The sequence below is a fragment of the Myotis daubentonii genome, chromosome 13 (assembly GCF_963259705.1).
Source record: "Myotis daubentonii chromosome 13, mMyoDau2.1, whole genome shotgun sequence".
Lineage (NCBI taxonomy): Eukaryota > Metazoa > Chordata > Mammalia > Chiroptera > Vespertilionidae > Myotis > Myotis daubentonii.
Genome location: NC_081852.1, coordinates 55,255,525 through 55,283,382, shown reverse-complemented (window position 1 = coordinate 55,283,382; position 27,858 = coordinate 55,255,525). Strand labels below are relative to the sequence as shown.

The 27,858-nt window shown below is 46.5% G+C and overlaps 1 protein-coding gene across 11 annotated transcripts in view; it reads left to right on the top strand.

Moving 5' to 3' along the window:
• Positions 1-27,858, top strand: part of ABLIM1 (actin binding LIM protein 1) — a 243,771-nt gene that overhangs the window by 112,007 nt on the left and 103,906 nt on the right. For all 11 annotated transcript variants that reach the window (XM_059661514.1, XM_059661512.1, XM_059661511.1 and 8 more), the window contains exons 2-4: positions 13,529-13,663; positions 25,288-25,471; positions 27,471-27,580. In XM_059661514.1, the coding sequence (XP_059517497.1) occupies positions 13,529-13,663; positions 25,288-25,471; positions 27,471-27,580 (429 nt within the window). The remainder of the gene's footprint in view (positions 1-13,528; positions 13,664-25,287; positions 25,472-27,470; positions 27,581-27,858) is intronic.

The window sequence follows — 27,858 nt, the reverse complement described above, 5'->3', positions numbered from 1 at the left end:
TTTAGTGTGCAGTAGCCACTCCTGGGTTCAGTTTTCCAACACTGCTTCCCAGGTTGAGTTTAATGCCCCACCCCTACTAGCTCCTGGAATCTTCTAGGTTCTTCATCTTTAATTGAGAAGCCCTGAGCTTTTCAAGGGGACACTGATGACGAGGACATTCCTAAGTAAGGTCTAAAGGGAAGCTATTGACTAAAGGAGACAGTGATGCTGCAAGCTTCAGGAAAAATTGTCTGGATCGGTGGTGACTTCCGCCCACTACTCAGGGTGAGCTTTGCATCTTTGGAGGGAGGGGAGCTCCAGTTTTATCATTATATTCTACTGGAGAAAAAAATCCAGGCGTAGATCACTCTTACTGTTTTATAAATGAACGTGCTGCTCTCACCAGAAGTAGGGTTCTGCCCAGTTTATCTTCTCTACAGAAGGGCTGCCTGGTGATGAGATTTCCAAGGCGAAGGGAAAGAACTTCACATAAAAAAAAAAGAGTCATAACAAATGCCCTCTGCCACTTACGCATTGATGTCTACAAAAAGTTTATCCAGAAAGAAAGAAAGACTTCATTTCCACAGTCAGAGGTGAGGTTGACTGTGTCAGTAAATCTGAGAGAAGGAGCACATTGACTTAACATTTCCCCAGAACTCTTGCGAGCAATGTTTGTTGAGGAGTGAACTCAAGAGCGTGGAGACAGTGGGCATCTGAGCTGGGGGTTGGCCAGTCCTGTTCATTGTCAGGTACTCCCGGACTTTGGGAGGCGGCCCTCCCTGCCTCTTACCTCTCCAATGACCTGGCCCGATGACCAGGAAGGATGAGACAGTCTGTGCTGCATCACAGAGACCCTCTTTTAAAGAACAACAAATCGACTTTTCCAAATTGTTGCAGAAAAAAATATCCTGTGGGAGACTCACCCTACCAAGAGGGAGGTCTTGGCATCTGATTCACTTTGAGGAGCGGGCCGCTCTATGTCATCATTTTCACAGCCCTGGAGGGCGTGAAGGAAGCTCCTGATATTGTTCGGCTCTGGTCTGCCGAAGTCAGAATGCTGAGTGTATTCCTGAGGCAGCATTAGAGAGCCCGAGGACTGCAGAAGGGTCAATGATGGGTGAGTGGTGCAGGATTTCTTCCCTTTGTGGGTGAGCCTGATCTGGGCACACCACAGTAGAAACCAGCCCAGCTTCCTATTTCATGGTGTGTTGGTCTGATGGTGACTCATACCGAGGGGCATGTTTATCCCACACTGGCAGGAGCTGTGTATTCAAGGGCAAGTTTGATGACCAGTAGGGAGGATGAATATTTGTATACATGACCTCTTTTCTCTGAAACATTGTATTTGTGTTCACACTGACGTGATGAATGCTATTATGGGCCAATGTGCCCCGGAGGACACCAGGGGTGAGTTGCTGTGTCCCATTGCAATCAAACAGGCTGGCTTGTTTGACTACTTGGACGTAACCCTGAGGATGTTGGCTTTCTTCATACTTCCAGGGAAGTTGTTATCCAGGGAAGTGGTTCTCCAACATTAGCAGGCAACAGAACCACGTGGAGGGCTTGTGAAAACATGGATTTCTGAGCCCTGCTCCCAGTTTCTGATTCAGTAGGTCTGTGGAGGGGCCTGGGGTTTTGCATTTCAAGCAATCCCAGGTGATGCAGATGCTTCTGGTCCAGGGACCACACTTGGACACTGTCTACATAATCCATGGCTTCTCTGGGTAAAACAGTCAGCCCTCCAGGCAGACAAGGGAGGACATTTATATAAGCAGCCTCTCCATTCCCTTTGCTCACTTTATCTTGAGTACAATGCACAGAGGGGAAAGAGAAGGCAATGGGCATCCTTCTCATTCCGAGTCTCCTGCAGTCTAGAACGAGGCTATGGTTTGTAATAAAACAGATCCGTGGGATCCGAGCAGCTGAGACACCACTGTATGTGGTGTGCAGAGGGTGGGCAGAGTGGGTGTGGGAGGAAGTTATAAGGCACCATTACCTGGGAATGAGTTGGGGCTCAACTGGCTGGGACATGGCACAGGGGTGCACCGTTCCTAATTCTGAAAGAGTTGGGTGAGCGTTTTTACTGGGGTTCAGAGCCCACTGGACACCTTTGATCAAAGATAGTAGATATCTTGGCTCACACAACTGTGTCTTTAGTCTTTGAAGAGGAGCTAAAATATATTATTAAAGTCTGGAGTGTTTTCCTATTACCATTATATCCAGTCTATATTCCAGCTGTCTATATTCTTTCTGTTCTTGTTCATTGTTTGAAATTATAGAGGGAGAAGTTTTAAAAAAAATTAGAAAAACAGAGAATGGTAGAAAAATATAGCAAGGTTATTCCACACCAGAGAGCCTGCTGGGAAATGGGAGAGAGGCCTGTGTATCCTCAGAAAAATGGCAGGGGCTACGGCTTCCCAGGTCCATAGAGAGTCCTGTAAATGACAGTGGGTTAGATGAGTGTCTATGCGACTGCTATCTATGTGCCCACATTTATTATGTGGGACCCCAGTCTGGACAGCCATTGAGGAATAGCATCTGTAGGCCAACAGTGGGAAGAGTTGGACTAGAGTCCGGTTATGCCATTCCTGCTCACCTGGAAAACATGACTAGCATGTGTAAAGGTCCCAGCCTGAAACAGCGAACCCTTGCAACGGGCTCCTTGCTCACACTGCAGATCACATCACGGTAGACCGAGGTCTACCCTCTGCAAGACATTCTCAGGATAACCTGATACACTGAAGACTTTCTCCCTCCAGTAGGTTAATGAATCAGCCAGTGTCAGGAGGGATGCTGATTGAGAATCAAATAGAGGCGATAACGGGTATAAACAATATTCAGTGAGGGTTCAAATGAAGAGTTAGTGTTTCAAGGAATTAAAAGGGGGGGCTTTATAGAACAGGGAGCATTCAGATCGGCTTTGAGAGGCTCTATGAGTTTCTTGTGGTTAATGATGGTGTTTGATGCAACCTATGTCCATAACACACTATCTGCTCTACAGTATATGCTCAGCGAATGTGAAATGAACTAATAAGTGTATTTTTGCTGTGTGTGGGTGAGGGAGATGGTTATCTTTATATAATGTTTATTCTGAATCTAATAAGAGATCAGCAATGTTGATATAGAAACAAATAAAATAAAATATGCTTCTGGACCTGAAAGCACTCACATTCTGGTGAGGGAGACGGATACCTCAGTAATTCTGGTGCAGAGGACTATTTAAGTAAGTGCAGGGAGTGATGACTTCTGCTGCAAGCTCTTGGCAGGCTGGGCTTTGAAGGACGAATAGGGGTGCAACAAGTAAAGAGAAAATTCTAGAAAGGTGGTCAAATAGGCAAAGCAGAAGCAATGAAACACAGCTTCTGCCTGGAGAAGTGTAGCCAGCTGGCTTTGGCAGGAGCTACCGTTAGTCACTTAGCACAGCAGTGGTCATGAGGAAGCGTAGCCAGAGCGTCAGGATGAGTTGAGGGTGGTTAGACTGGAGGCTGTACATACAGATGCTTCCAAGGACTAGGCAGGTGACCTGAACGAGTGGAAACTGGGGCACACTGGGCAGCATGGGCTTCTCTAAAGGGAGAGCCACGGAGTCATTCCATCTTGGACCCACAGAGGGACATAGGCCACCTGGCCAGATCTTCCCTTTAAAAAAATATATATATATTTACTGATTTCAGAGAGGAAGAGTGAGTGAGAGAGAAATCAAAACATCAATGATGAGAGAGAATCATTGATCGGCTGCCTCCTGCATGACCCCTACTGGGGATCCAGCCTGCAACCCAGGCATGTGCCCTCACCTGAAATCAACCATGACCTCCTGGTTCATAGGTCGATACTCAACCACTGAGCCACTTCGGCCCAGCCAGACCTTCCCATTTTTAAGAGCTACTAGAAATAGGGATTATTATGTCAATCTCCAGATGTTTAAATGTTGGCAAATGATTCAACTTTCTCTTCAAAAAAATCTTGGTGCAGGCCAAACAAAACATGTCTGTGGGCAGGATTCAACCTAAAGGCTTCCAGATTGTGGTCTGGAGCTTAACATAGTACTCACCAAACCTAGCCACAGTGAGAAATGCGTTTTCACACAAGGGAATTCATGACTGGTGCACACATGCATATAAATGGCTAGTAAATGTCACAGGAAACAGCACCTACCTTTACTCTCTGCTATTTTCTGTTCTCTTCTATTTTTAAAATATGCTGGTCATGATTCATTGATCCGAGTTCATGTTTCAGTGGGTCAAGACCCGAAGTTTGAAAACCATTGGTTTAGAACATCTACACTAACATCTTATTGGGTGGAAACAGAATAAGGTACTTTGCTGGGTAACCATGTTTCCACCCTGGACACTCTTATAATAGTGCTTAATAGGTACGTTTGGTTGGGTTTCTTCACTTGCAACTGGAAAAGTTTAACAAAATAATTTCAAAATCTCTTATTGATAACTTTATCCTAAGAGTTGGCCAGAATTTGGTGTCGTCCATTTGTGTGCTGGATACAATTAGGACCTGACCTCACTGCTAAATTCAGAGTAAAATGCTCTTGGTTCACGTTGCGCAGAAAGTCCCAAGGGAACCCCCAGTCAGGCCTCCTGAGTTCCAAGTGTGATATTTCCGGAACTGCTTTTTCATTTAGAAGAACGTTTCCCTGTGACTCTGCGTCTCCTTCTCTGGATACCATGCTCACCTGGTCCCCTTGCTTCTGTACCAGGGAGAGAGGGACGCGTTCAGGGCTTGGACAGTCTGTCATGTACCACCTCTCCCATCATTAGTGCAGTAGCTCTTCACCTCCATCTGTTAGGCATTGTGTGCTTATAGCATTCATTTTTGACATATCAGAGCATTTCCAGAAATGTTATCATGTAGGGGCTTTGGAGAGAGACTCCCTGGGAATGTCAGAGGTGAGTCGTCATAGCGAGCCTCCGGTGCAGCAGGAGAGCCATGGCCATTCTTTGGGTTCAAGGCTCGTCTGCTGTCGCATCCCTGCAACATGCAGCAGGACTCAGAACGAGCCTGGACTTTTTAAACAAGAGCCCCAGAGTGGCTTCTCCCCATTGGAAGGTGCCGCCATGATGGAAAGATCCCTAGGGAAGGGCCATGCCAGCCATGAAAACCACGGGACCACAGGGAGGCCGCACTAATGTGGTGGTTTGGCATAATAAGTGGGCCAGGAAGCCAGTTACTAAACATGAATCAAGCAGCAAGGACAGACAGAGAACAGCAGCTCGCTAGGACAGCGAGTAGGCGATGCACTGCTATTGGGTGGGGACCAGTATGGTGCAAGATGGCCAGGGGCAGTGTTTGCAGACAAGTTGGGAAGTCCCCTTTTTACAGGGCCTGTGGGTTGTCTCCCTCCAGGGCACCTCATGTAGGGGAGCAGCACCCCGTGATGAGTTGTGCACCCATAGCCTGCGCCTTCTTACCCAGAGGCGCTGAGCTGCCCGCGAGCTGGGGTTGGAATCAGCTGAATCACGCCTCTGCAGCTTCCCAGAGGACATAGAGCCAAGCTCTTAACCTGTGTGAGATTCAGTCCTTTTCTCCAGTGAAAACAGTACTGAGGACACCCACTTTTCTCTCCAGGAGGGGGGGAGGAGGTTTGACATGTTATCTCATGAGTTTGAGCATTGGAAAGAATTATTGGTAGGTCTACAAGAAAATCACAGATTGCTCCTCAGAAACTCGGCAAGTGGGAGAAAAGAAAATGGTTAAATCTAGGGGGAGAATAGAAAAGTTGTACAAAAAAGGGCCTGTATCCTCAGGATGAACTGGAACAATAATTACATTCTCAGTGTCAACAGACCACAGTTACCGGAACAGTGCATGTTAGTAGGAGTAGTGTTAGTAGGTAATGGCTGAATTGAATGCACAGTGTCAGGAAACACAGTGAGAAGACTGGAAAAAATACCAAAAGTTGAACACAACTGCCTAGGGGGGCAGTTATGTCCGTAAGAGATCATTCTGGATGCTGTGTGGCCAAGGGATTGAACACATGAGTCCAAAGCCCACGCTGTCTGAAGACACAGACTCCTGCCTTCTTCCTAACTGTCCCCTAAGCCCCGCCTAACATCCCACTTGGTGAGGGATCCGTGACTTAGGGGCAGGTCCTGTTCCTCTGTTTCAGGCGAATCTCTGGTGTTGACGTAGCTCTAGGCAAGTTGTGTTTGTGAAAAGTTCCACGTGAGACATGAACTGGGTCTGATGGTATCATTCAAAAAAAAATTTTTTTTTGCCTTTTAATGGGCTCTTTCCCAAGAGAGCAGTAGGAAGCTTTGTCAGGGTGGAGAAATGCACAAATATATACCTCCGTGGGGAGGATCACGTGTTAGTAGGAATTAGGAGGAGAAGGCTATAGTGGCACCGTGCCTACGCTAAATCCTGTCTCAGTACCCTAATAGGCGGTGATCCTCTGTCTTAATGACTTGCATTCCCCTAAATGGCTCCACTGGGACCACAGTCCCTCCCACTCTCAAATCAGGACAGAAGTGACTCCTGAGCAGTCCTTAAAGATGTGGCGTCGTGCCAGCAGGGTTCAGACCGAAGCCACTGCCCAATTGTTTGACGTGATCCATTCCTACATGGAAGTGCTGTGCAGGAACAATTTGAGATCCCTGGGTGACCTTACAAAGCGCTATCAAATTTCAGAAGGGATTTTTGTTATCCTGCAGAAATTCCCGCTCACCCAGGTTGGTGACAGTCTCCTGACATTCAGCTGACACGGGCATCTGTGTGCCAGGCTGGTGCCAGGGGGGCTCCCGCGAGGAGATGACCTCACGTTGTCTCCACCCTGTGCAGGAGGACCTGTATTCTTAGCCTCTTTACTGTCTCCGGGAGGTGGAGGCACTGGGCAGGGGAGTCTGGACCAGAAATCTATCTGGTCTCCTAACTCCTAGTCCAAGATCCTTTGTAACGACTGTCCTGGAGGACAGGTGGAACTCGATGTACATGACTGTACTCCAAAGTCCAGTTAGCAGGTGGGGTCAGAGAAAGGCTAGGAGGGGTCAGGAAGGGTGTTCTCCCTGCCTTTCCTTAGACTGAGTCATGCCAGTCTCGAGGTGTGGCCAGGGCGTCAGTCAGCCTTTCAGGAGGAGGAGGAGGAGGAGGAGAAGGCACGGCGCTGGTTTTAAATCCCTTTCTAAGATTCACCTGCTTATAGAAGAGGCAGGTGTCACGCCTCAGGGCCAATGCGTCATGAGTTTTACCAGGCGGAAATTTCCGTCCCAATTATTATAATCCTAGCACCTCTTTGCCTGGGCAGAATGAGATGAACTGGAGTTGAGCCTGGGCTATTTCTAGACCAGGAGCCCAGCTGACCGATTGCCGACAGCGTCTCTTACGTGTAGAGGAATGGCAGGGACCTAGTACGTTGTCTCAGAAAAGGCAAACCGAGCCTCGGGACATCTTACAAGCGGACAGACGCCAGTGGCAGGGACGCTGTGAGCGAGGCCTCCCGCTGCCCGCCTGCTGGGAGTGTTTGCACCAAGGCAACCCCGTGCTTTGTGCCAAGGACTCATTCTGATGAGCAAACGAACATGTATGGGAAAATGAGGTCGTGGGAGCCAATTACAGAAAAGAAGCGTGTTGGACAACTAATGACGGGGAAACAGTGTGTGGCTTCAAGGAACTACCACTTGCCACAGCAGGAAATGGGCTTTGTAGGTAAACTGCAAATTAAGCACTCTGCATTTATTTAAGCTTTGAGGTTGTTTTTGTTTGTTTCCTAGGCCCCAAACTAGTGCCATTATAGCACAAAGAAAGGTAGTAGGAGGCAGAGAGAAGCAGGAGGAGTGGGGAGAACACATCTCTGGGATGTGTTTACACCTACATGGTGTAATAGAAAATATTCTAGATAACGAAGCAGTCTCCCTGAAACGTAGGCTCCCAGGAGAATAAGACTCGGTCTTCAGTTCGGCTGCCAGGGTTCAGTGGTTGAGTGTCAACCTCTGACCCAGGAGGTCACGGTTCGATTCCAGTCAGGGCATATGCCTGGGTGGCAGGCTGGATCCCGAGTAGGAGCCGTGCAGGAGGCAGCCAGTCAATGATTCTGTCTCATCATTGATGTATCTCTCTCTCTCTCTCCCGTTCCCTTCCTCTCTGAAAACAGTAGCAGGGACAATTTGTTGAACACTTACTATGTTCCATGCACTGTGCTAACTCATTTTTACCCACAATCACAGATAAGCTTCACAGATGCCTTAGGGGGTGCAGTCTTATTCCTGTATGCGAGGAGGACACCGAGCCTGAGTCCAATAGCTTATTCAGGATCCCGCAGTGAAATAGTCTGACTCCAGAGCCCGTGCTCTGAGGCACTGCGCAAGGGGTTTCCTCAGGAAAGTCTCAACCCGCACAGAAGGAAACCAAGCGCAATGTACTGGCTGCATTCTCATCCCCCAGCGCGGAAGCGGGGACACTCAGCTGCCTCACAGTCCCAAAGGCAGCACCTGCCAGTAAATAAGCAGATGGGAAATAACACTTCACGTCTTAAAGGAATTCGTTCCAGGCGGCAGCAATTTACGGGAAGGGCGAGACGGCAAGGAAACGCGACCTGCCATGAAGGGGGCCCTTCCTGGCCTGGGGGACGATTTCTGGTTAGGATTGGTCTGGGTTTGCAATCACAAAATGATATTCCGCTGGTGAGATTGGTTTCTGCTTAATGACCGAGTCTTTTAAAAAAAGTGACAAGAGGACTTCTCTCCTTGTTTTGGTGACCTTGACAGTTTTGAAGAATACCGATCCAGTTTTTGTCAAATGTTCCCCACTTGGGGAATTTTTGTCATGATTAGACTAGGACTATGGATTATTTTGGGAGAAAGATCACAGAGGCCAAGAGCCAGTTTTCATGACATCATGTCAAAGGCACATACTGTCAACATGACTGTTGCTGCTGGAATTGACCTTGATCACCTGGCGGAGGTGGTGTTTGTCAGCCTCGTCCAGTGTAAAGTTACCTTTCCCCCGCTTCCCATACCATCCTCTTTGGAAAGAAGTCACCAAGCGCAGCCCACACTTCGGGAGTGGGGGGTGGAGTGTGTTTTACACGTTGAATTGGAGAAGAAGGGGCCATGGGAGTAGGAAACTCAGCAATCTGAGAACACGGGATTGAGGCTGGACTCATGCGGAGAGAGAAGGGGTGACTAAGAGATGGGAGAGTAGACCAAATTGAGTGGGAGATGAAGAAGAGGGTGGAATCAGGGATGATGGCGAGTTTCCCCGGCGTCATTGATTAGGAGATTGGGTGTGACAAGCACTGCCTTCGTTGACTGCCAACTCTTTCTTTCTTGGCCGGGTCACCTGGAGTGAATCACTTCCTTCCTCTGAGTCTCAGTTTGTCCAGTTGTAAAATGGGGTCGGCAGTCCCCGTTCTCCCTGCCTTGTAGAGCTCTTGTGGGAGTAAAATGAGATGCTGCAGCAGTAAGGGCTTTGAAAGCCACCAAGCACCCCTCGCTCGGGTGTGGTTTCCAAGGCCGACTGGGGGAGTGGTGAGAGAAGGGCACTTGGGAGGGGGAATTTGATACCTGGGAGATTCTGAATATTTCAGATAACCTGGGACAAGTTGTAACTCATTCTGAACGCTGTCATAGGTTTGGGATACTCACCTGCTAAGAAGACTTTTATCTCAAATATGCATTCTCAGAGTTCTGCTTCTGGTGGTCTAGCTCCCTAGTCTGTCCCTCCGTGGAGGTAGCCTGAGCAGGACGAGGCTGGTTCCCGATCAGAAGGAAGGGCTCTGCCTTCCTCTTACAACCTGTAATCGTCTCTGCTTGGGGACACCGAAGGTTTCTGCGATTTCCTTAATGGTCTGAATCCCCAGTCTCATCACCAAATAGGCATTTCAAAAGCGATGCACCCCAAATGGAACTTTGGTTCCTGTGCTGGGAGAGACAGCATGAGGCTTCTCAGCCTTGCAGCAGGCTCTTTTACCTGAGGACCCAGAATCCCTCCAAATTGGACCGTGTGCAGTGGGGGGATGGCTCTACCTTTTCAGGCAAAGAGGCTCTTGGCCCTTCCTATGTATCTCCTTATTTTTCAGAAAGTGTGCAGCCATGCTTTTGATTTTTCATTGTACTGCTCTTATTTTAGCAACGAATTGATGAGGCATGGAAGGCTTTAACCGGGTCTGCCCGAGTTGCAGGGTAAATCATTGACTACTAGGTACAGTGCGAAGAGCTGGGAAGTGTGCCTCTGCCAATAACTCCCTGGAAACTTTGGGGAAGAAATGTAAGCTCGTTGCTCCCCGTTTTCCCTATCAGTAGAAAACGTAGGGACCACCCAGGCTCTGAAAGATGGAGTGATCAAGTTAAAATGAGCAACAGAAGCCAGCTGGCAAATAGGAGGAGTGTGGAATTAATGTCATCCCTACATTGCAACTGACTCAGCAGATTTCAGAAATGAAGAATTGAGCCAAGGAACATACTTTTGGTATTAACCAAACTGCCAAAGGCTGTTATGTAAAACGAACCTCCTTATTAATCTTTAAGAAGGAGAGAGGAGAGATTGTTTTGTCTATACTGATCTGAGTTGGGGTGAAATAAACACTACGTCTCTTTTGGTCTTTGGATTCTGTCATTCCCTAATGAGAATAGCCCATTTCTTTCTTTTTTTTTTCTCCTTTTTTTTATTGATTTCAGAGAGGAAGGGAGAGGGAGAGAGAGAGAGACACACACACATCAATGATGAGAAAGAATCATCGATCGGCTGCCTCCTGCATGCCCCCCACTGGGGATCAAGCCCGCAACCTGGGCATGTGCTCCGACCGGGAATCAAACTGTGACCTCCAGATACATAAGTCGACACTCAACCACTGCGTCACGCCGGCCGGGCCAGCCCATTTCTTCACGGGTGGGTTCTGATATGCGTCTGCCCAGGTTGACGGGTGCTGGGAAGAAAGGCAAGTGAACACAATAGAGTCTCTGCTATCTCGGGTGAGAACAGAGGTCATCTCTGGGCAGGGAGGACTTTGCAGTGTCATATATATTTCCAAAGGGAACTGCTTGCAAAATGCAGATGCTGATCCCAATTCTGACCTTTGCGGCTGGTGCCAGCAATCGCACTGGCACCTTCGTTCAGGCACAGGGAAGAGCCAAGAAGTGAAATGATATTTTCCTTCCCTCATCATTACTCAGCATGGCTTGCCTGCTTCGCTATAAAAAACTCAAGTGTCGAGAGAAACGGCAGGGCAGTGCCGTTGTTCTTATCCAGAAATGCACTCTCCCTTGTAATCAAGAGATCCACTGGGCTCAGCATTCTTTCTGAAGAGGATGGTCTTGTGAAGTGCTCCTTCACTCTCACACTTATCTGTGACGTGCTTAGCCATATTGTCTGAGTTCTCAAGGGAAATAGCTCCTAGCATGCAAAGGAATGCCCTGATCTCATTCCAACAGATCCCCACTCAGTCCAGTGGGGCTGAGGAATCTGCATGGTGCTAATTTTACTACGTGGCGGCCACCGGGGTTCTGGTTGGGGGTGTAGGCACAGCCACCTTGAGCATCACCAGGTGGGCACCGTGTCCAGCTAGCGTCACTATCACACACAGTGTGTCTGCTCCTTTGTAAGCCGAGACCTACTGCTGCTTTTAGAACTGCACTTGAGCTTGAGCGCAGCCAAATAAAGTATTGCCTGACTTATAATAATAATTACCTGATTTATGACAATATTTTGATGTCGACAAATAGCATGGGAGGAGCATGAGCTCAGAAGTTAGAATGGCCTGGGTGTAGCTCTTTAAGCTTCCACTTCCTGTGTCTCTGAGGCTCTGTTTTCTCATCTGTCCAATGGGAACAATATTACCCACCTCACGGACAGGGGAGTGGGGGAGGTGGAAGAGACAGGGGGGTAGTGGGTATAATAAAATGACTTATGTGTAAGCACCTAGCATCATGCCTGGCATGTAGTAGATGCTCAATAAATATGAGTTTCCTCATTCTTATAGGAAGCAGGAATTAGCTTCAAAGAGCAACTCACATGTTCTCCACTAGCACTCAGAGTGTATGTTGTTAACAGAAACTGTTTTTAATGTCCGGCGAATATTAAAAGTCGATGGTTGTTTAGACATCTTGAAATGATGCCCCTCCTTCATTCCTGTAGCTCATACTGGCTTCTGTCGCAAACAGCTTTCCAAGAGAGATCCCAGCAGGCAGATAAGGAAATGCAGGGGTAGCTTAATGTTGGTGCCTTTGCCGGACACTCCCGGGGTCCAGCACAGCGACTGCGGATCAGATGTTCAACCCGAAACAGCACCTGCTGCTCACAAGAACAACCTTGTTTCTCAGAATGTCGCTGATAATGGATTATTTGGACTGTCCTGTTCCAACTCTTTCCAGGCGAAAGGAGCCGTGACCGTGGGCCAGGGGAAACAGTGTGCTATTATGCTCGGGGGACAGTGAGCTCCTGGCCGTAGGTGCCTTTCCAAATCGAGTTTCAGAAATATCTGCCCACATCTCTCCCCCATCTCCTGTCCAACCCGGTTTTACTGCTTGAGAGAAAAAGAATCATCTCTGTTCTTTGTGTCGGTTGATTAATTTGGGGTTTATTGTTCTTATCCCGTATCACGCTCACACAGCTACTTATGTAATCGGTCTTATATGTCACATGGTTCTTCCTGCCAGGGACCCAGCTCAGAAAAGGTACGTTATAGCGGAGAGTGCCGCTGCCTTCTCTGGCTGGAGAATGGCAAGTTCAAGGCCACGGGTGTGCTCTCGCTGACGTCTCTCTCAGCCCTTCGTACAGGGGAGGTTGTGAGTCCTGTTCCGGCGCCGGGCAGCGGTGATATTCTCGGCCAGCCACGCTCTGGAAACTGAGAGGATAGTCCCACATGATTTTGGAGCTTGAAAAGACTTTGCCATCATCTGATCCAGCCACCTTTTCTTGCAGGAGGGGAAACTGAGGCTCAGAGAGGATCACGTGATTGCTAATGTATTTAGTTTCTTAAATTACTGCCTGCAGTGTGTGTATCAGGAACTGTGCACATACAGGAGGCTCACAGCAGGCTTCCGGAAGGTTATCTGAGTTGCCAAAGGAACTTCAGGCATGGCTCTGGCAGAGTAGATGAGAAGCCAGCCAGCACATACTAACTAAACAAACACCGACTACATCCTTTGGTGCGTGAGCATTCTGCTGTGTCCTGAGGGTCTGGAAGAAGGAAGGAAAAGTACAAATGGGTAGAAAAAACATGAGTTTAAGAAATGGTTCCCATCCTCCAGGCATGTACAGTGCCGTGAATTTAAAGACCTGTTACAAAGCATTGCACCTGACAAGATCACATACTGAATGGCCCAGTGAGGAAGTCCTAGAGAAGTTTGAGAGGAAGAAGGAACTGCTGGTTCCCAGTGGCACACGCCCCGTGTTTTCCCTGCTGGACTGTGAGAGCCACAGCTCTCTCATTTCATGTGCGGATCCCCGGCGTGATGGCCTGGGGGGAGGGGCTCGGCTCACTCTGATGCGTTAATATGTGGCTCATTTGATACCAACGTTAGGGGGATATTTATGCACGCCCATAGCGACCCCTGTTGTAGGAGTTCTGTCTGCTCACCTAGATCTTTTCTTTTTCTTCCAGTGGCCCACCCTCAGGACCCTCACCACCCATCCGAGAAGCCCGCCATTCACTGCCATAAATGTGGGGAACCGTGCAAGGGAGAGGTGCTCCGGGTCCAGACCAAGCACTTCCACATCAAATGTTTCACCTGCAAAGGTACGGGGCCTCCAGCTCCCTGGCTGCATGGCATGTCGCAGCCAGTGCTTCCCTTGGGGTCCGCCCCGTCCCCTCTCCACACCAAGTCACCGGACGAGGAGTGAGCATGCTCAGAGCCCAGGAGTCACTTAGCTTCCCTAGTGTGGGATTGGATGAGACTCAGGAGGCAGACTGGTCCCCCCAACACCAGGGATGCACAGGCCTTTGGATGTTAACTGAAGTTCCAGGTTCTCAGAGGGGGGCACTAATTATAGGGGAGCGGTGAAAATGCAGTTATGTATTTTGAACTTTTTCTTTCTTTTCCTGTGAAATGAGGGATTCCTACCACAGAGTAACTTTGTCCCAACAGCTATTATTTAGAGGAGGGCTGGAAGACTGGTAAGGTTGGGGTGCTGAGTCACTGGCTCCTGTGGGACATGTGGGGTGGGCGGGTAAGGGGTGTGTGTGTGTGTATGGTGGTGGTGTGTATTATGGTGTGTGTGTGTGTGTGTGTGTGTGTGTGGTGATGTGTGTGTATGGTGTGTAGTGGTGTGTGTGTATGTAGTGTATGATGTGTGTATGGTGTGTAGTGGTATGTGTGTGTAGTGTGTGGTATGTGAATGGTGTGTAGTGGTGTGTGTGTGTGTGTGTGTAGTGGTGGTGTGTATTATGGTGTGTGGTGGTGTGTGTAGGGGTGTTTGTGTGTATGTGTGTATGTGTGTGTGTGTGGTGATGCATGTGTATGGTGTGTAGTGGTGTGTGTGTATGTAGTGTATGGTGTGTAGTGGTGTGTGTGTGTGTAGTGTGTGGTGTGTGTGTATGTGTGTGGTGTGTGTCTATGGTGTGTAGTGGTGTGTGTGTATGTAGTGTGTGGGATTTGTGTGTGTGGTGTGTGTGTATGGTGTGTGTGTGTGTGTAGTGTGTGTAGTGTGTGTATTAAGAAGTGAGCATTAAGCAAAAATACTTGGAAGGCCTCCAAGCAGAAAAATACATCCCATCCAGGAAGCTACCAACTTGAGGTCGATTTCCATTAACAAGCCTCCCTGTGGGGCTTAGAACTGTTGGCATCGTGGTATCAAATGTGCTGACCTGTAATTCTGGGGCCAGGGCCTGGCTGAGTGGGGAGAGAGAGACATTGCTTTGTGCTTATTTGAGAAATAGGTCACTTGAGCTGAAGGCATGTTGGGGTGGCTGAGGTTGGCGTGGGGATGTAGGAAGAGAGAGAGAAGAGGGGCAACTGTAATCCCACTCTGCCTCTTTACTCTGCACCCTGCATGTGGTACCCACCCTCATCCCTGGAAACCGTGTTTCGTTTTAAGTCTGTTAGGTACAGGGCTCAGCATTGCCATCTTAAGCCCTCCGTGGCCAGGGGGGCTGTCAAGCAGACTCCAGGCTGTCTAGAGACCCTCAAATACATAAAAAGAGGAGAGACAGGGGCTTTTCCGATGTCCTGTTTCTTGCATTGAGCATCATCTTTTCAGGAGAAAGAGCACAAGCATAGAGCTCGGGTGAGAATATGCAAAGAGAAGGGGACATGAGCTTAATTCCCATTGAACGTGACACAGATTACCAAAGGCTGTAATGCACCCTCGAGAGAGTCCCCAGTCCGCCTGAGAACCCCTGTGAGAAGTACGACAAGTCCCCAGTTTTCAGGCAACCCAAGGCGGCCGTCAGGAAACACCAGTCACACCCAGGGTGCTGACTGGGCTGCGACTCTGTGTGGCTGGAGTCCTGCCATCGCCACGAAGCAGCTCTGTGATCTCAGGCAAGTCCCCTGAATCCCTGGGGCCCCATGCTCTTGTCTGTAACATAAAAAGACTAGACCGTGGCTATTTAAACGGACCCAGGTCTGAAGTCCGCTGATTCTGTGTGCACATAACTGTCTATGTGCATAGAACCCAGAAGTACCGAATGGGAGCCTCTGAGATAGCAGGTCAGAGAGTAAATATTTTCCCGTTACATCCAGCTCAGCTACCTTGGAGTCAAGAATTGTATTTTGCTTTACTTTGTGCTCAGAAATTTCCTGGGACATGTCTCGAGGGGTCGATTTGGTATGAAATCAATACAGTCTGTATGTGTAGTTGAACATGCACAGCATTAGTCCCAGGGGTGGGTGGTCACTGTTCAGTACGTCAAGGTGTTAGGGGACAATTTTGTTTAATCCCATCAGCGGGGAGAGGGGGTGCGTCTTTGCTTTTTTCTCTTCTAGTTTATATTTAAGGACTGGACGCAACTTATTTGTGTGGGAAAGTTGTACTATGTACTTTGCTTCATGCTGTCAATATGAAACAGCCTTCAGTGCTCTTATCTGTTGTATCTGCTAGACAGACGTGTAGCTCTGTAGTCCATGATCGATAGCTTCACTTACACTCCTTCTTTTCAGAAGATCGTGTTACTGTCTAGTAACCATTTGAGAGCATACGTCATAGGAAGCATTTCATCAATCTAGTTGACAAGCTATGCCATTGGAAACATTAATATTCGAGTTCCAAAGAAAAGTATGGTTTTTAAAAATTTATCTTTATTGTTGAAAATATTACAGATGACCCTTTCCTCCCCCATCCCATTGACCCCTTACTTCCTCCTCCCCTCCTTTCCCCTCCCCAGGCCTTCATCCCGCTATTGTCTATGTTCTTGGGTTATTCATATATGCATGTAAGTTCTTTGGTTGATCTCTTCCCTTCCTTCACCCCTTTCCCTCTGAGGATCCTCAGTCTGTTGCATTCTTCCATGTCTCTGGATCTATTTTGATTGTCAGTTTGTTTGTTTTTTTAGATTCCACATATAAGTGAGATCATGTGATAGTTGTCTTTCTCTGACTGACTTACTTCACTTAGCATAGTACTCTCCAGGTCCTTCCATGCTGTCTCAAAGGGTGAGATATCTTTCTTTTTTACAGCTGCATAATATTCCATTTTGTAAATGTACCACGGCTTTTTTATCCATTCATATACTGATGGGCACTTTGGCTGTTTTCAGATCTTAGCTGTTACAAACAATGCTGCTGTGAACATAGGGGTGCATATATTCTTCCCGATTGGTGTTTTTGGTTTCTTAGGATATATTCCTAGAAGTGGGGTTATTGGGTCACATGGCAGTTCCACTTTACTTTTTGGAGGAAACTCCACACTGGTTTCCATAATGGCTGTACCAGTCTACATGCCCACCAGCAGTTACTGGGGTTCCCTTTTCTCCACATCCTCACCAGCATTTGTTATTTGTTGATTTATTGATGGCAGCCGTTCTCACAGGTGTGAGGTGATACCTCATTGTCATTTTAATTTGCATCACTCTGATGATTAGTGACATTGAGCATTTTTTCATATGTCTCTTGGCCATTTGTATATCCTCTTTGGAGAAGTGTCTATTTAGGTCTTCTGCCCATTTCTTGATTGGGTTGTTTGTCTTCCTTTTGTTAAGTTGTATGAGTTTGCTTGTTCATTCATTCATTCACCTTATTGAGCACCTACCACATCAGTCTAGGCACTGGGTATAACAATGGACAGCACAGATAAAAATTTCTGCCCTCAAGAAGTTTACTCTCTAGTAGGAGATAAATATAACTGAATAATTATATCAAATAATGGCATAAAAGGTTGGATAGAAGGCAGAATTAACCAGGTGGTGGGGTGGCCTATGAAATTCCCAGCAATTAGGCTTTTCTGTAGAACAGCTTCATTCAATGTAAAATTTAGGTATGAAATGCTCAGCTAAAGAGTAGCTATTAAAATGTATGTTCCAAACATATCTGACTAGTAATTTAGAGATGGAAAAGTCATGGTATCTAGATATGTCCTATGAATTTTGAAAGAAGAAAGGGTATAGAACTCTCTGTTGTATAGTTTTCTGCACCCATAAGTTCAAAGGGATATGCCATAGACTGAATTATTTTATTCCCTCCCAAATTCATATGTTGAAACTCAATCCCGCATGTGATGGTATTTGGAGGTGGAGCTTTGGGAGATAATTAGATTATGGGGGTAGAGCCCTCATGAAGGGGATTAATGCTCTAATAAAAGGAGGTCCCCTATTTCTTCTGCCATGGGACCCAGAGAGAAGATAGCCATGTGTGAACCAAGAATCAGGCCCTTGCCAGACACTGAATCTGCAAGCACCTTGGTCTTGGACTTCCCAGCCTCCAGAATTGTGTGAAATACATTTCTGTTGTTTATAAGTCACCCAAATTTTGTTATCACAGCCTGAATAGTAATCAGACAATCAAATAACTATACAGTTATGATTTACCACTGTGGTTGGTGCAATAAAGGGAACATGAAAGGAAGTGCATGAGCAACAATGTGAGCTTGCAGCAGGAGGATCTTGGTGTGTTTGTGGTGGGGCAGGCGGTCAGGGAAGGCTCCCCTCACCCCCATTTCCAGAAAGAGAAGTTTGAGCTGACAGATAAAAGAGGAAAATACAACAACCACTTAATTCCTTCTAGTAAGAAAGTCAACAATGTGGACTTCATAACTCCAAAAGCAGGTTTGCATTCTTTCCATGCTAAAAGTCACTTAGTTTTTGCATAAAACCTGAGAATATCAATACTTAATGGTCTTTGCCAAGTGAAATGTTTATAGAGCATCTATCATCTGTCCGTTCGCTGTGCTACACTATGGAGGGCTAAAGGCATACATGACACATCACCTATCCCCGAAGAACCTGCGATCTGGTGGCAAGTAGTGTGCTTACTAGGGGACCGTGACTGGTAGCAGGACAGGTGGAGGTGAGCGGTCAAGGCTGCAGAGACCTAGCACTCAGTGGTCTGGGGATGTTGCCAAGGAGACAAGATGTGGTGAAGCACAGATGCTCCCGAGAGCTTACTCACCTGCCCAGGACTGGAAAGGCGGAGCGGGCTGTTGTGGGCAGGGGCAGGGGCTGCCTCGTTCAAGGCAGTGGATGGTGAAGATGGGTGTGGCTAGAGCTGACAGTGGCCTTCATTTGGACAAGGAAGTTTCTACCAGAAACAAATGGAACCGTGATGTTCCCATCCTCATTTGAAAGATGGCATTTTAAACATTAATTATAGTAACTTTATTCCTTTTCAAAAATGGAACTAGTGTTGTATGTTATTTATAGCCACATAGTTTTTAAAAGACATCTGAACATTGGGTGTCTATAGAAATTTCGAAAAATCAGATCATGTAAAAATAGAATCAGATCATGTACACTCTTCCATCTAGGTGGCATTGGAGTGGCAGAAATCCTCAGAGAATTCTGTTTGAAGAGAGACTAGTGCCACTAAGCAACATGAGTCTTAATTAACTATGTGTTAAAAGATGTGGCAAATGCTACCTTTTGATTGATTGTTAAAATCCCTTGGCCTCTATAATGTTTACACCATCAAGAGAGCCCATGAACATTAACATTATTTTTAAAGTGTTGATCTAAAACGATTAGAAAATTCAGGTTACAACTTCTAATGTCAGTGAATTAGAATATATTTTTAAGAATTATTCTTTAAAGATTGAGTTCTGTGAAGGGGTTGGGGAAAACATCCCAGCTATCAGAGAACTTTCCACTTTTGCCACCTTAGGGTTTGTGAGGCGTTTAACAGGTCACGATCATTCCATGTAGAATACATGCGTTTATAAAATGCAAGGAATTTTATGGAGTAAAATGGATGAAAAGTGGAGGGTTGAATATAGAGATTAAGGGTTTCCTGTATTTAGATATTTGTTTAAAGTAAAATTATATTATCTGATTTATCTGGTATAAGAACTAACTCAAAGTGGTAAAATGATGAATTTGATGTTCTCGTCATTTTGATAGAATCCCTGTGATTTGATCTACAGATATTAGTCAGAAGAGTAACATGATCACATTGTCCATATCCGGAAAGATCAGCTTGCTATCCTGGTTGGAAAGGCCACTTATTCTACCCTGAATATTTCCTAACCACAGATGGGGCACAGCTTCTTTCAGAAAGCTGTTCTCATCTGCAGTCACCTCTGTGGTATGTCTGTTAGCTTTTCTAACTTACATCTCTTGATACGTGTAAAATAAACATTTTCCCATTTTGCCCTCCCTCAATGGAAAAGAGCTGATCATTGATTTCCTTAAAATAACCCACCATATACTCGAAGGCTTTTATTACCCTGGCCTCTTTTTCTTCAGTCTAATCCCAATTTCATTCACTTTAAGTCCCTTCTCCCAGCCCTTTAATTATTCCCGTTGCTACCCTGTGATCCCATTCTAGTTTCTTTCCATGCACCTTCAATCATGCAGCACTTAACCAGTTGCAATCTTATTCTCTGTAATCAGGACCTTTTCGGTTCTGCTAAACACAAAGTAGGGCATTGTCTGACCCTGCGTAGCACCTGTGAACCGAAATGGACTCCTGAGTTGTTGAGTTGCCGTCAGTTCCAGTGGCTCAGGAAGTTCAATCTTAAGTAAGACTCAAGAAGTTGGGGGCGGGCAGAGTTACTACCTTGACATGATGATCTTGATGCCAACTAGGTACTTTCAGAAGCAAAGACAGGATTGCTGGCTCAAAGTCATGCCCAAATGCCCTTTCCTTATGCGGAACTAAAGGAACTGGGCCCCGCCCTCACTATCCAGACACCAGCCTGGTTTAAAGCGATACAGAATCAGGGGATAGGGGCAATAATTTGCCATCTCTCTAAGTATTGTAGAAGATCTAAAATGGCATAAGAAGTTGTCTCTGCCTTTCATAAACTTGCATTGAAACCAAGAGAAAATCACAAGGGCAGTATAAGGTACAAGACAATATATATTAAATATGAGTTGAATGTCAGTAGTTGTTCTGAGCCCTGAGGAATCGGAGCTGGGGAACTGGAGGAAGCGGTCAGTTTCATCAGGAGGTCAAACTTGAGTGCAGCCAGGGAGGCTGAGTGGGGTTGGCACGGGCAGGAGGTGAGAGGAGGTGTCCGTCCGGCAGGGGGTGGCAGGTCAGGTTGATTGGAGCAAAGCGCTGGTGGGGTGTTCAGGAAGACTGACATGAACATTTGGAAGATGCGGAGCCTCATGTGCAAGGTCAAAGCATTTAGCAGAGCAGAGTAGGGGAGCCACCTGATAAAGTGGTCTCAGGAGGTGAGCAGAGGAGAGAAACTAGAGGTAAAGAACCCGTGCGGAGGGTTAATAGACACCGTGCTCTCTGCCTTCTGTGGTTGCTGATGAAGAGAGCACTGCGTCTGTGCCCTCATCTGTTTTCTCTCGGTTCAGCTTATAGACACACAGGTAGCTCTCACTGAGGCTGCCTTCTGGGAGCCTGGAAGTTCATAAAAGGCAAAGCCACATGATGCAGATCTTTCTGGGGACCGAACAGGGAAGGGGGTTGGAGAGAAGATAGATCTGAATAATATATGCCAATGGATGCCCTAGCCGGTTTGGCTCAATGGATAGAATGCTGCCCTGTGACTTAAGGGTCGTGGGTTCGATTCTGGTCAAGGGCATATACCTCGGTTACCCAGCCCTGGTCGAGGCAAGTGTGGGAGTCAACCACATTGATGTTTTTTTCTCTCTCTGTCTATCCCTCTCCCTTCCATTCTCTCTAAAAATCAATGGGAAAATATCCTCAAGTGAGTATTAACAAAAACAAACAAACAAAAACCCAAATTATACCTCTGGACCCAACATTCCAACATGTGGCTACTTTGAGATAAGTTTGCCTGGGGTAAGCACGGTCCTATGAACACGGCCAGCTCTTATTTCTCCCTGTGCACGTTGGCAGCCCTGTGCCTGGTACTTCTGGTTACTGAAGTAATCTATGCTGGCATGGAAGACGTTAAAACCTGTTTTTGTGTTATGGGCCAAATCTTAGACGGCAAAAAAAAAAAAAAAAAGAGGACATTGAGAGATATCATTCTGGGTGATCGCTTTGTTATTTTAGCTGGTTAGAATTAATACTGTTTGCCCATGAAGTGTTACTGGTGTTAAAAACAAGCTTAGTACATAGTCAAAGATTTTATTGATAAAAGAGATGCCAAAATGATTCCCTTCCAACCAATTCTCTTCACTTGTTATTGTAAATTCAGGCTCAGAGTTAAATACAGCCCTTGCCTTGGGGGCCCCCTTTTGCCATCAGTTTGGGCATCTCAGCATCTTCTTTCCCAGGAAAGGTCATTGAAATGTATGGGCATCGAGAAGTTAATGTGAAAAACCATCGCAGTATGTTTTTTGAGGGTTAGTATTAGCTTCCAGGCTGACACATTAGCAAGTAGTTATTTCTGGCAGGAAGCTGCCCCCTCACGTTATTGTTTACGAGTCTCTGTTCAGCTATTTTGGGCTCTGGGCTGCAGGGTGTGGCTCTTTTGAGCTTCAGTGCCTGATGCTTTCAAACAGACTGCCCTGGGTTCCAGACCAAAGACTGACTCAAGGAGACCCCACACACCGTGGAATTTTTGGTGGTTTGGGAAGGCACGATGTGAAAGTCTACCTCAGTATGTTCTGTGAAAAAAGAGTTTGAGGAAATAAGTAGAATAACATCTCGGATGAAATAAAATTATTTTAAAATGGAGTTGGAGTAGAGGATGGAGGAACAGGATGGGAAGTCTCTGGTAATCACAGGACCGATCCGCCAGGGAGTGTTTCTGAGTTCCATGCCCTGCATCTGTCCCACCTCCAGCTCCAGTGCCTGGGGCTGGGAGGAGCAGGGAGGGTGCTGGCCCAGGCAGGTGGGTCAAGTCGCACTTCTGGAGCACCTGGCCCTGATCACCGGAAACAGCAGGTGTAACACAGGTCCCAGCCCTGGAGCCTCCACTTCCCTGAGCAGGTTCAGAAGGACTCCCTTTGCCCTGTGATGGGCTAACCAGCTGGCACTTGCTCTAGAAAAGAGAAGAAAGGACCCGCCTAAGACTCCTGGCCCCCAATTAAAATTCTTGTGTTGCTCAAAACTAAATTGAACACATTGATCGTGGCTGTGTCATGTCCCTTCCTCTCTTGGTGGTATGAATTGGTGAAAACGCAAATGACAGTGGCCGCCCAGCAAAGGTGTTCGGTCTACTCATATCAATGAAGGAGATGTCTTTTGCATTTTACCCCCAGCCGGCCTTTGGGCAGAGTTTTAAGTATTTCCTATTGTCCTAAATGTGGATTAATTCCAACCGTCAGTGTTAACTGTGTTTTTTAGAAGGTTGACGAGATCGCTGCTACTGCAGCCCTGTTCATGTCACGAAAATCCTGTTCTGTTTTCATCCTTACTTGGCACCTCTGTGCTTTGTTCCTTGGGAGTTTTACAACACAGGCAGCTCCTATTGTTGTTTCTTTAAGATTTAAAAGTTTTAAATGTGCCTGTTACAATATCACAACTTCTACATCAAATTGCTTAGATGTACATATTCCTACTTAACTAGTTAATAGTATTCAGTAAATTAATTCAAGACCTTAACATCTTCAAGGCAGGTGGCTGTGGTAGCCACACCTTCGTGACGGCAAAGCAGCAAGATTCAGAGGGGCCTTGCGTGGCGCACATGTTTTAAATAATTGGTCACTGAGAAGGAAGCAAGTAATCTCCGTCACTGGCAGATATATATAATTTTTAATGAAAGGGGTCTCTGCTTTTCCCTGGGCATATGTTAATTTTCAACTAAAGCAAAGACAAGTGGAGCACCCAAAGTTAAAGATCTAAATAGTTTTAAAAATCAAAAACTCTACTGAAGTTTGATTTTACTAACTGAGACTTCTTGATCACTTGGATGTGAAAGTTTTGCTTTGTGCAAGAGTATTTTTAAAAGCACTTTAAAAAAGTTAAAAGTATTTGCTAAGCTGTTACTATAAAACCGACCAACTTTAATAAAAAAAAAATTGTGGGGATTGGAGGAGAGAATAAAGGGAATTAATAGTAGTTCAAATGCGTTCTTTTTTTCACTTCTCATGACTTTGAGAAGTAAGAAAGTTTGGAAAAGCAAATGATGTCACTGAAGGTTGGAATCCAGGGGAACCCGTCAAATTTGAGGCTCAATTCAACTTATCTCAAAAATTGCTTAGACAGCATGGTTGAAGGATCAAAAGAAGTAAAGATGAGGACTCTTGCCCATAAAGTGCTTTGTCACCCTGTGGGAAAATAAGATATGTACATAGAAGAATATTGAAGAAAAATCTCTGAGATATTCTATAATCCCCTCCTCCCTCCCCCAACCCAGGATTATGTTTATTGCTGTTAAAGGAATTTGCAGTCAGGATGAGGTTAGTCCATATTTGCATTCCCTCAACCCACAGGACCCATTTGGTAAGGATGAAGCAGATGTGAGAACAGTGGGGACCTGGCAGGTTAGAGGAGGCAGCAGGTGGTGAATGAGCTGTTTTCCAGGTAATGTGGTCACAGTAGTATTTATAGGGTGGTCATTCTCAGGCGTGATGGACTTCGGCTATCATCTTGGGTTACCTGATTGTAAATCACAAAGAAGGAGGTCAGAGCTGTGGAGTGTTGATCTAAACAAAGGCTGATGGATCCCCAGTGGACAGCTTGCTTGTAGGCTCTACGTCACCCTGACTATCTTTAATCGTTTGCAATTAGTGAAGTCTGGTACTGAAGGTGGGGGAGTAGTTAGCTCCATCAGAATGTCCCTGTAGTCAGCACGAGTTCATCTAGGTGTGTTCATGAGTCATGGGAAGTAGTCTGGACCCTGAAAGAATTCTAGTAGGCAAGCAATTTAGTGATTGAACTCACCTCCTTCGTACCCCAACTGAGTGCCTATTAGCTGCTTGCAGGAATAACCAAGAAGCATCCTGGGTTCTTGGCCTAAGGCCCTTGATTGTACAGGCATCACCCAACCTTGGGAATTGGGGGGTTAAGATTGGAGGTTTCCAGCTTTGGCTGTAGCTTCCCGGTCCTTCAGCAGTGGCTGCCTGAGGCTTTGGTTTTGGACAAGTTACTGTGGCCTTCACTGGTCTTGTCTGAACATGGACACCGGGCCCCAGCCCCTGGCATCCCAGGACCGGCTTCCTTGCCCCGTCTCCATAACCCACAGCTGCAGTGCTGAAAGAAGACACCAGGATCCAGACACAGCGAAGCATCCTCTTCTGCATGTGTTAAGGTCCTGAGCGATCGTTTTCTCTTGGGCAAGTTGCCTTCTCTCTCCTCTTCTGCCTGTTCATTTTCATCTCTCACTCTATCATATATAAATAATTGGCTTTTCCTATTTACTGCACAAAGAGAAAATTAAACGTCTGAATTTTCCATAGCTATGAGAAAGTATTTCCAGAGTGTGAAAAAATAGACATTGGACATTTCAGCTACTGCTTTTCATAGAGTGGGAATTTATTACTCAGCTCAGTTACAATCTTGGCTCAAATAAAGCAGTTGTGTGGGCAAGCAGTAGGCACCTTTCCTAAATGGCATTGCCAGGGACAGCTTGGTTCATATTTAAGGCACCATGAACTAAGAGTATCGTTCCATCCAAGACCATTTGATTATCTCTGAATCTTAGACATACCACAAAAGACATTGAGACCTGGCCAGTGGAGTTTACTGGTATGAGATATTGCATCGCTCCCAAAGGATAGGAAACTAAAGGGGAGGGAGGCAAGAGAGAGATCAGAGCCCAACAATAAATAGCTCTTTGTACCAGTCCCCTCCCCTAAGCCCAGACCACTGAGATCATAGAGTAAGTGAACAGCATGCAGAGGGCAACTGCTCCAGCAGCTGGACAGACAACATAACCGGATGTGAACTTGTCTTTCCACAGTGTGCGGCTGTGACCTGGCCCAAGGTGGCTTCTTCATAAAGAACGGGGAGTATCTCTGCACCCTGGACTACCAGAGGATGTACGGGACACGCTGCCATGGCTGTGGGGAGTTCGTGGAAGGAGAGGTGGTGACTGCCCTGGGCAAGACCTACCATCCCAATTGCTTCGCGTGTACCATCTGCAAGTAAGTGAGGGCTTCCCGGCAGAGTGCTGGGCTCTGCTGCCGATGCTTGGGATGGCCCCCTGGAGTCTTGAATTGTTCTTAGTCTTAAAATATTCTTCTTTCTGATGTGTCCTTAGATTCCTTTATCTTTCTACTGTATTAGCAGCCTTTGTCAAAAAGTAATTTATCGTGTCTTCTACTAAATAATAAGACTCATATTGAGTGGCTTGAAACCAAGTCCGAAAGTAGCTCTAGGTCTCAAAAGATTTTAAGCAATGAAACATTGGGAGGAAATGACATAACTGATTAGAAAGATAAAGCTTCTTTGGAAGTAGAAGTTCTTGCATGTGTGTGTGTGTGTGTGTGTGTTTAAAGTAGTCTCATAGAGCAAGAGTGGGCAAACTATGCTCCAAATTAGACCTAATACCTGTTTTTGTAAATAAAGTTTTATTGGGACACAGCCACACCCATTTGTTGATGAATCATGTATGGCTGCTTTCAAGCTACAGTGACAGAGTTGAGTAGTTGTGACAAAAATCATATGATCCACCTAGTACAAAACAAAATAATATCTATGAGCTGGTATTTTAGGAGAAAAGTTTGCCAACCCCTGCTCCTGGTCATCTATCATCTACAGCGTAAATCTTAACTTCACTTGATTAAAACGATCAGTCAGAGAGAAGGAAACTGAGTGTGGGTGGGAAAATGTGCTTTTATTGTGTTGCGGTGAGTGCTACACATTAGAGAACTTAAGTTGGGTTTGACTCCTATAATAAGGAGGTTCTGAGTTGGTGGACACCCCCTGCACCTGCCTGTCACCTGGCCTCCCCAGCTGATCCATCCAGGCCAGTCGCTGTCCCTCTCTGGGCCTTATCTGAACAATGGAAAGGAACACTGAACCCTGAGAAGAGAGGCGACCACAACTCAGCATTTCTAAAACTTGGGGGTAGAGCATTTAACACGCTCCTCGGCGACTGGCACCAAGCCACAGGTGGCGTGGTCTTAAGTCCGAATGTACTCCCTGTGTGTGTATCACAGTTCACAGTTCACTACCACTGTGAGGCAGCCCAAGGGCGACTTCAGGAGGGACGGCAGTTGTGAAAGCAAAACTCACATCAAGAAGCTTGACTTTATCCTTAAGTAATCGCTCTGACCCAGGCGTGCGGGGCTGTTTTGCTTGTGAGCGTCCCATTTCCCATCAAGACAATCACACATTTGAAAACCCATGTTGATGAAGATAATTGGCACCTTGGCCTAGCGCAAGTAAGGAGGCATAGAAGCTGACCTATGGCTGCTCATGCATGATTTTGTCAAAATGCTATCTGCCTGCAGGAGAAACTGGTACCATATATGCAGAAGGCAGTATTTTTGCAAAATGTGCTGTTATTGATGACTGTCTCATGGGAAAGGATATTCTCTTTCTGAAAAGAAACTAGTAGTAATTTTTAAACAGATATTTATGGCATTGTCATATTTCTCCACCAGAGACTGGGTCCCACCCAGCACAATGATCCATTCCCCTTACCCATTCAGATGTCCAGGACAAAGTCTAAATCAGCAGAATTTATCACAGAGGTCTTGGGAGCTGAAAGCGTTAACGCTTGACCTGTGACCAGCTCTCCTGGGGAGGGGCCTTAAGCCTGAATAGGAATGTATGGCATTTGAAACGTTTCTTCACGAAGGGTTTTCCATTTGGAAAATTTTGCTGTGTGCGCCCCGCTGAGCGACTTGTTGGAACACCCCCCCCCCCCCCCCCCCCCCGTGGGCAGAGGTGACTCAGTCATTCCCTTTACTGTCTGGGTGCCCGCAGACGCAGCGCATTCTCCCTTCTCAAATTGAGGCACGTTTGTGTGTTTGGACTGTGTCCAGCTGGCCGGCTTGGTTCAGATGGTATTTCAGACATTTGGGCTGGTGCTTCTCCAAGCAAGGACTTGGCACCAGAGGGCAGCAGGCAGAGGCGTAAGGAACAGGAGTGAAATCGCTGGGATAACCTGCCAAGCCATGTCCTTCTGTCCCCCAGGCGCCCGTTTCCACCCGGAGACCGCGTCACGTTCAACGGGAGAGACTGCCTCTGTCAACTCTGTGCCCAGCCGATGTCGTCCAGCCCTAAAGAAGCCTCCTGCTCCGGCAGTAAGTGTCCCAGCCCCTGTTGGCATGGGTTCCTCGTGGCTCAAAGGTAGCTTAGGCGGGTGCCTTTCTTTTAGTGAAACTTAGCTGGCGCTGAGAGTAATACTGTCGAAGGCATTTCCAGTTGTAAAACATGAAGCTTTGATTGCAACCCATGCAATAAAGAGCATCTCCTTTATTGCAACAAGACATAAATAGAATTGGACATTAAATTGTGCCTTTGACAGTAAAGGAGGGACAGGGGTTATAAAACTTTACATTGGAAATGCCATCTCAAGTCT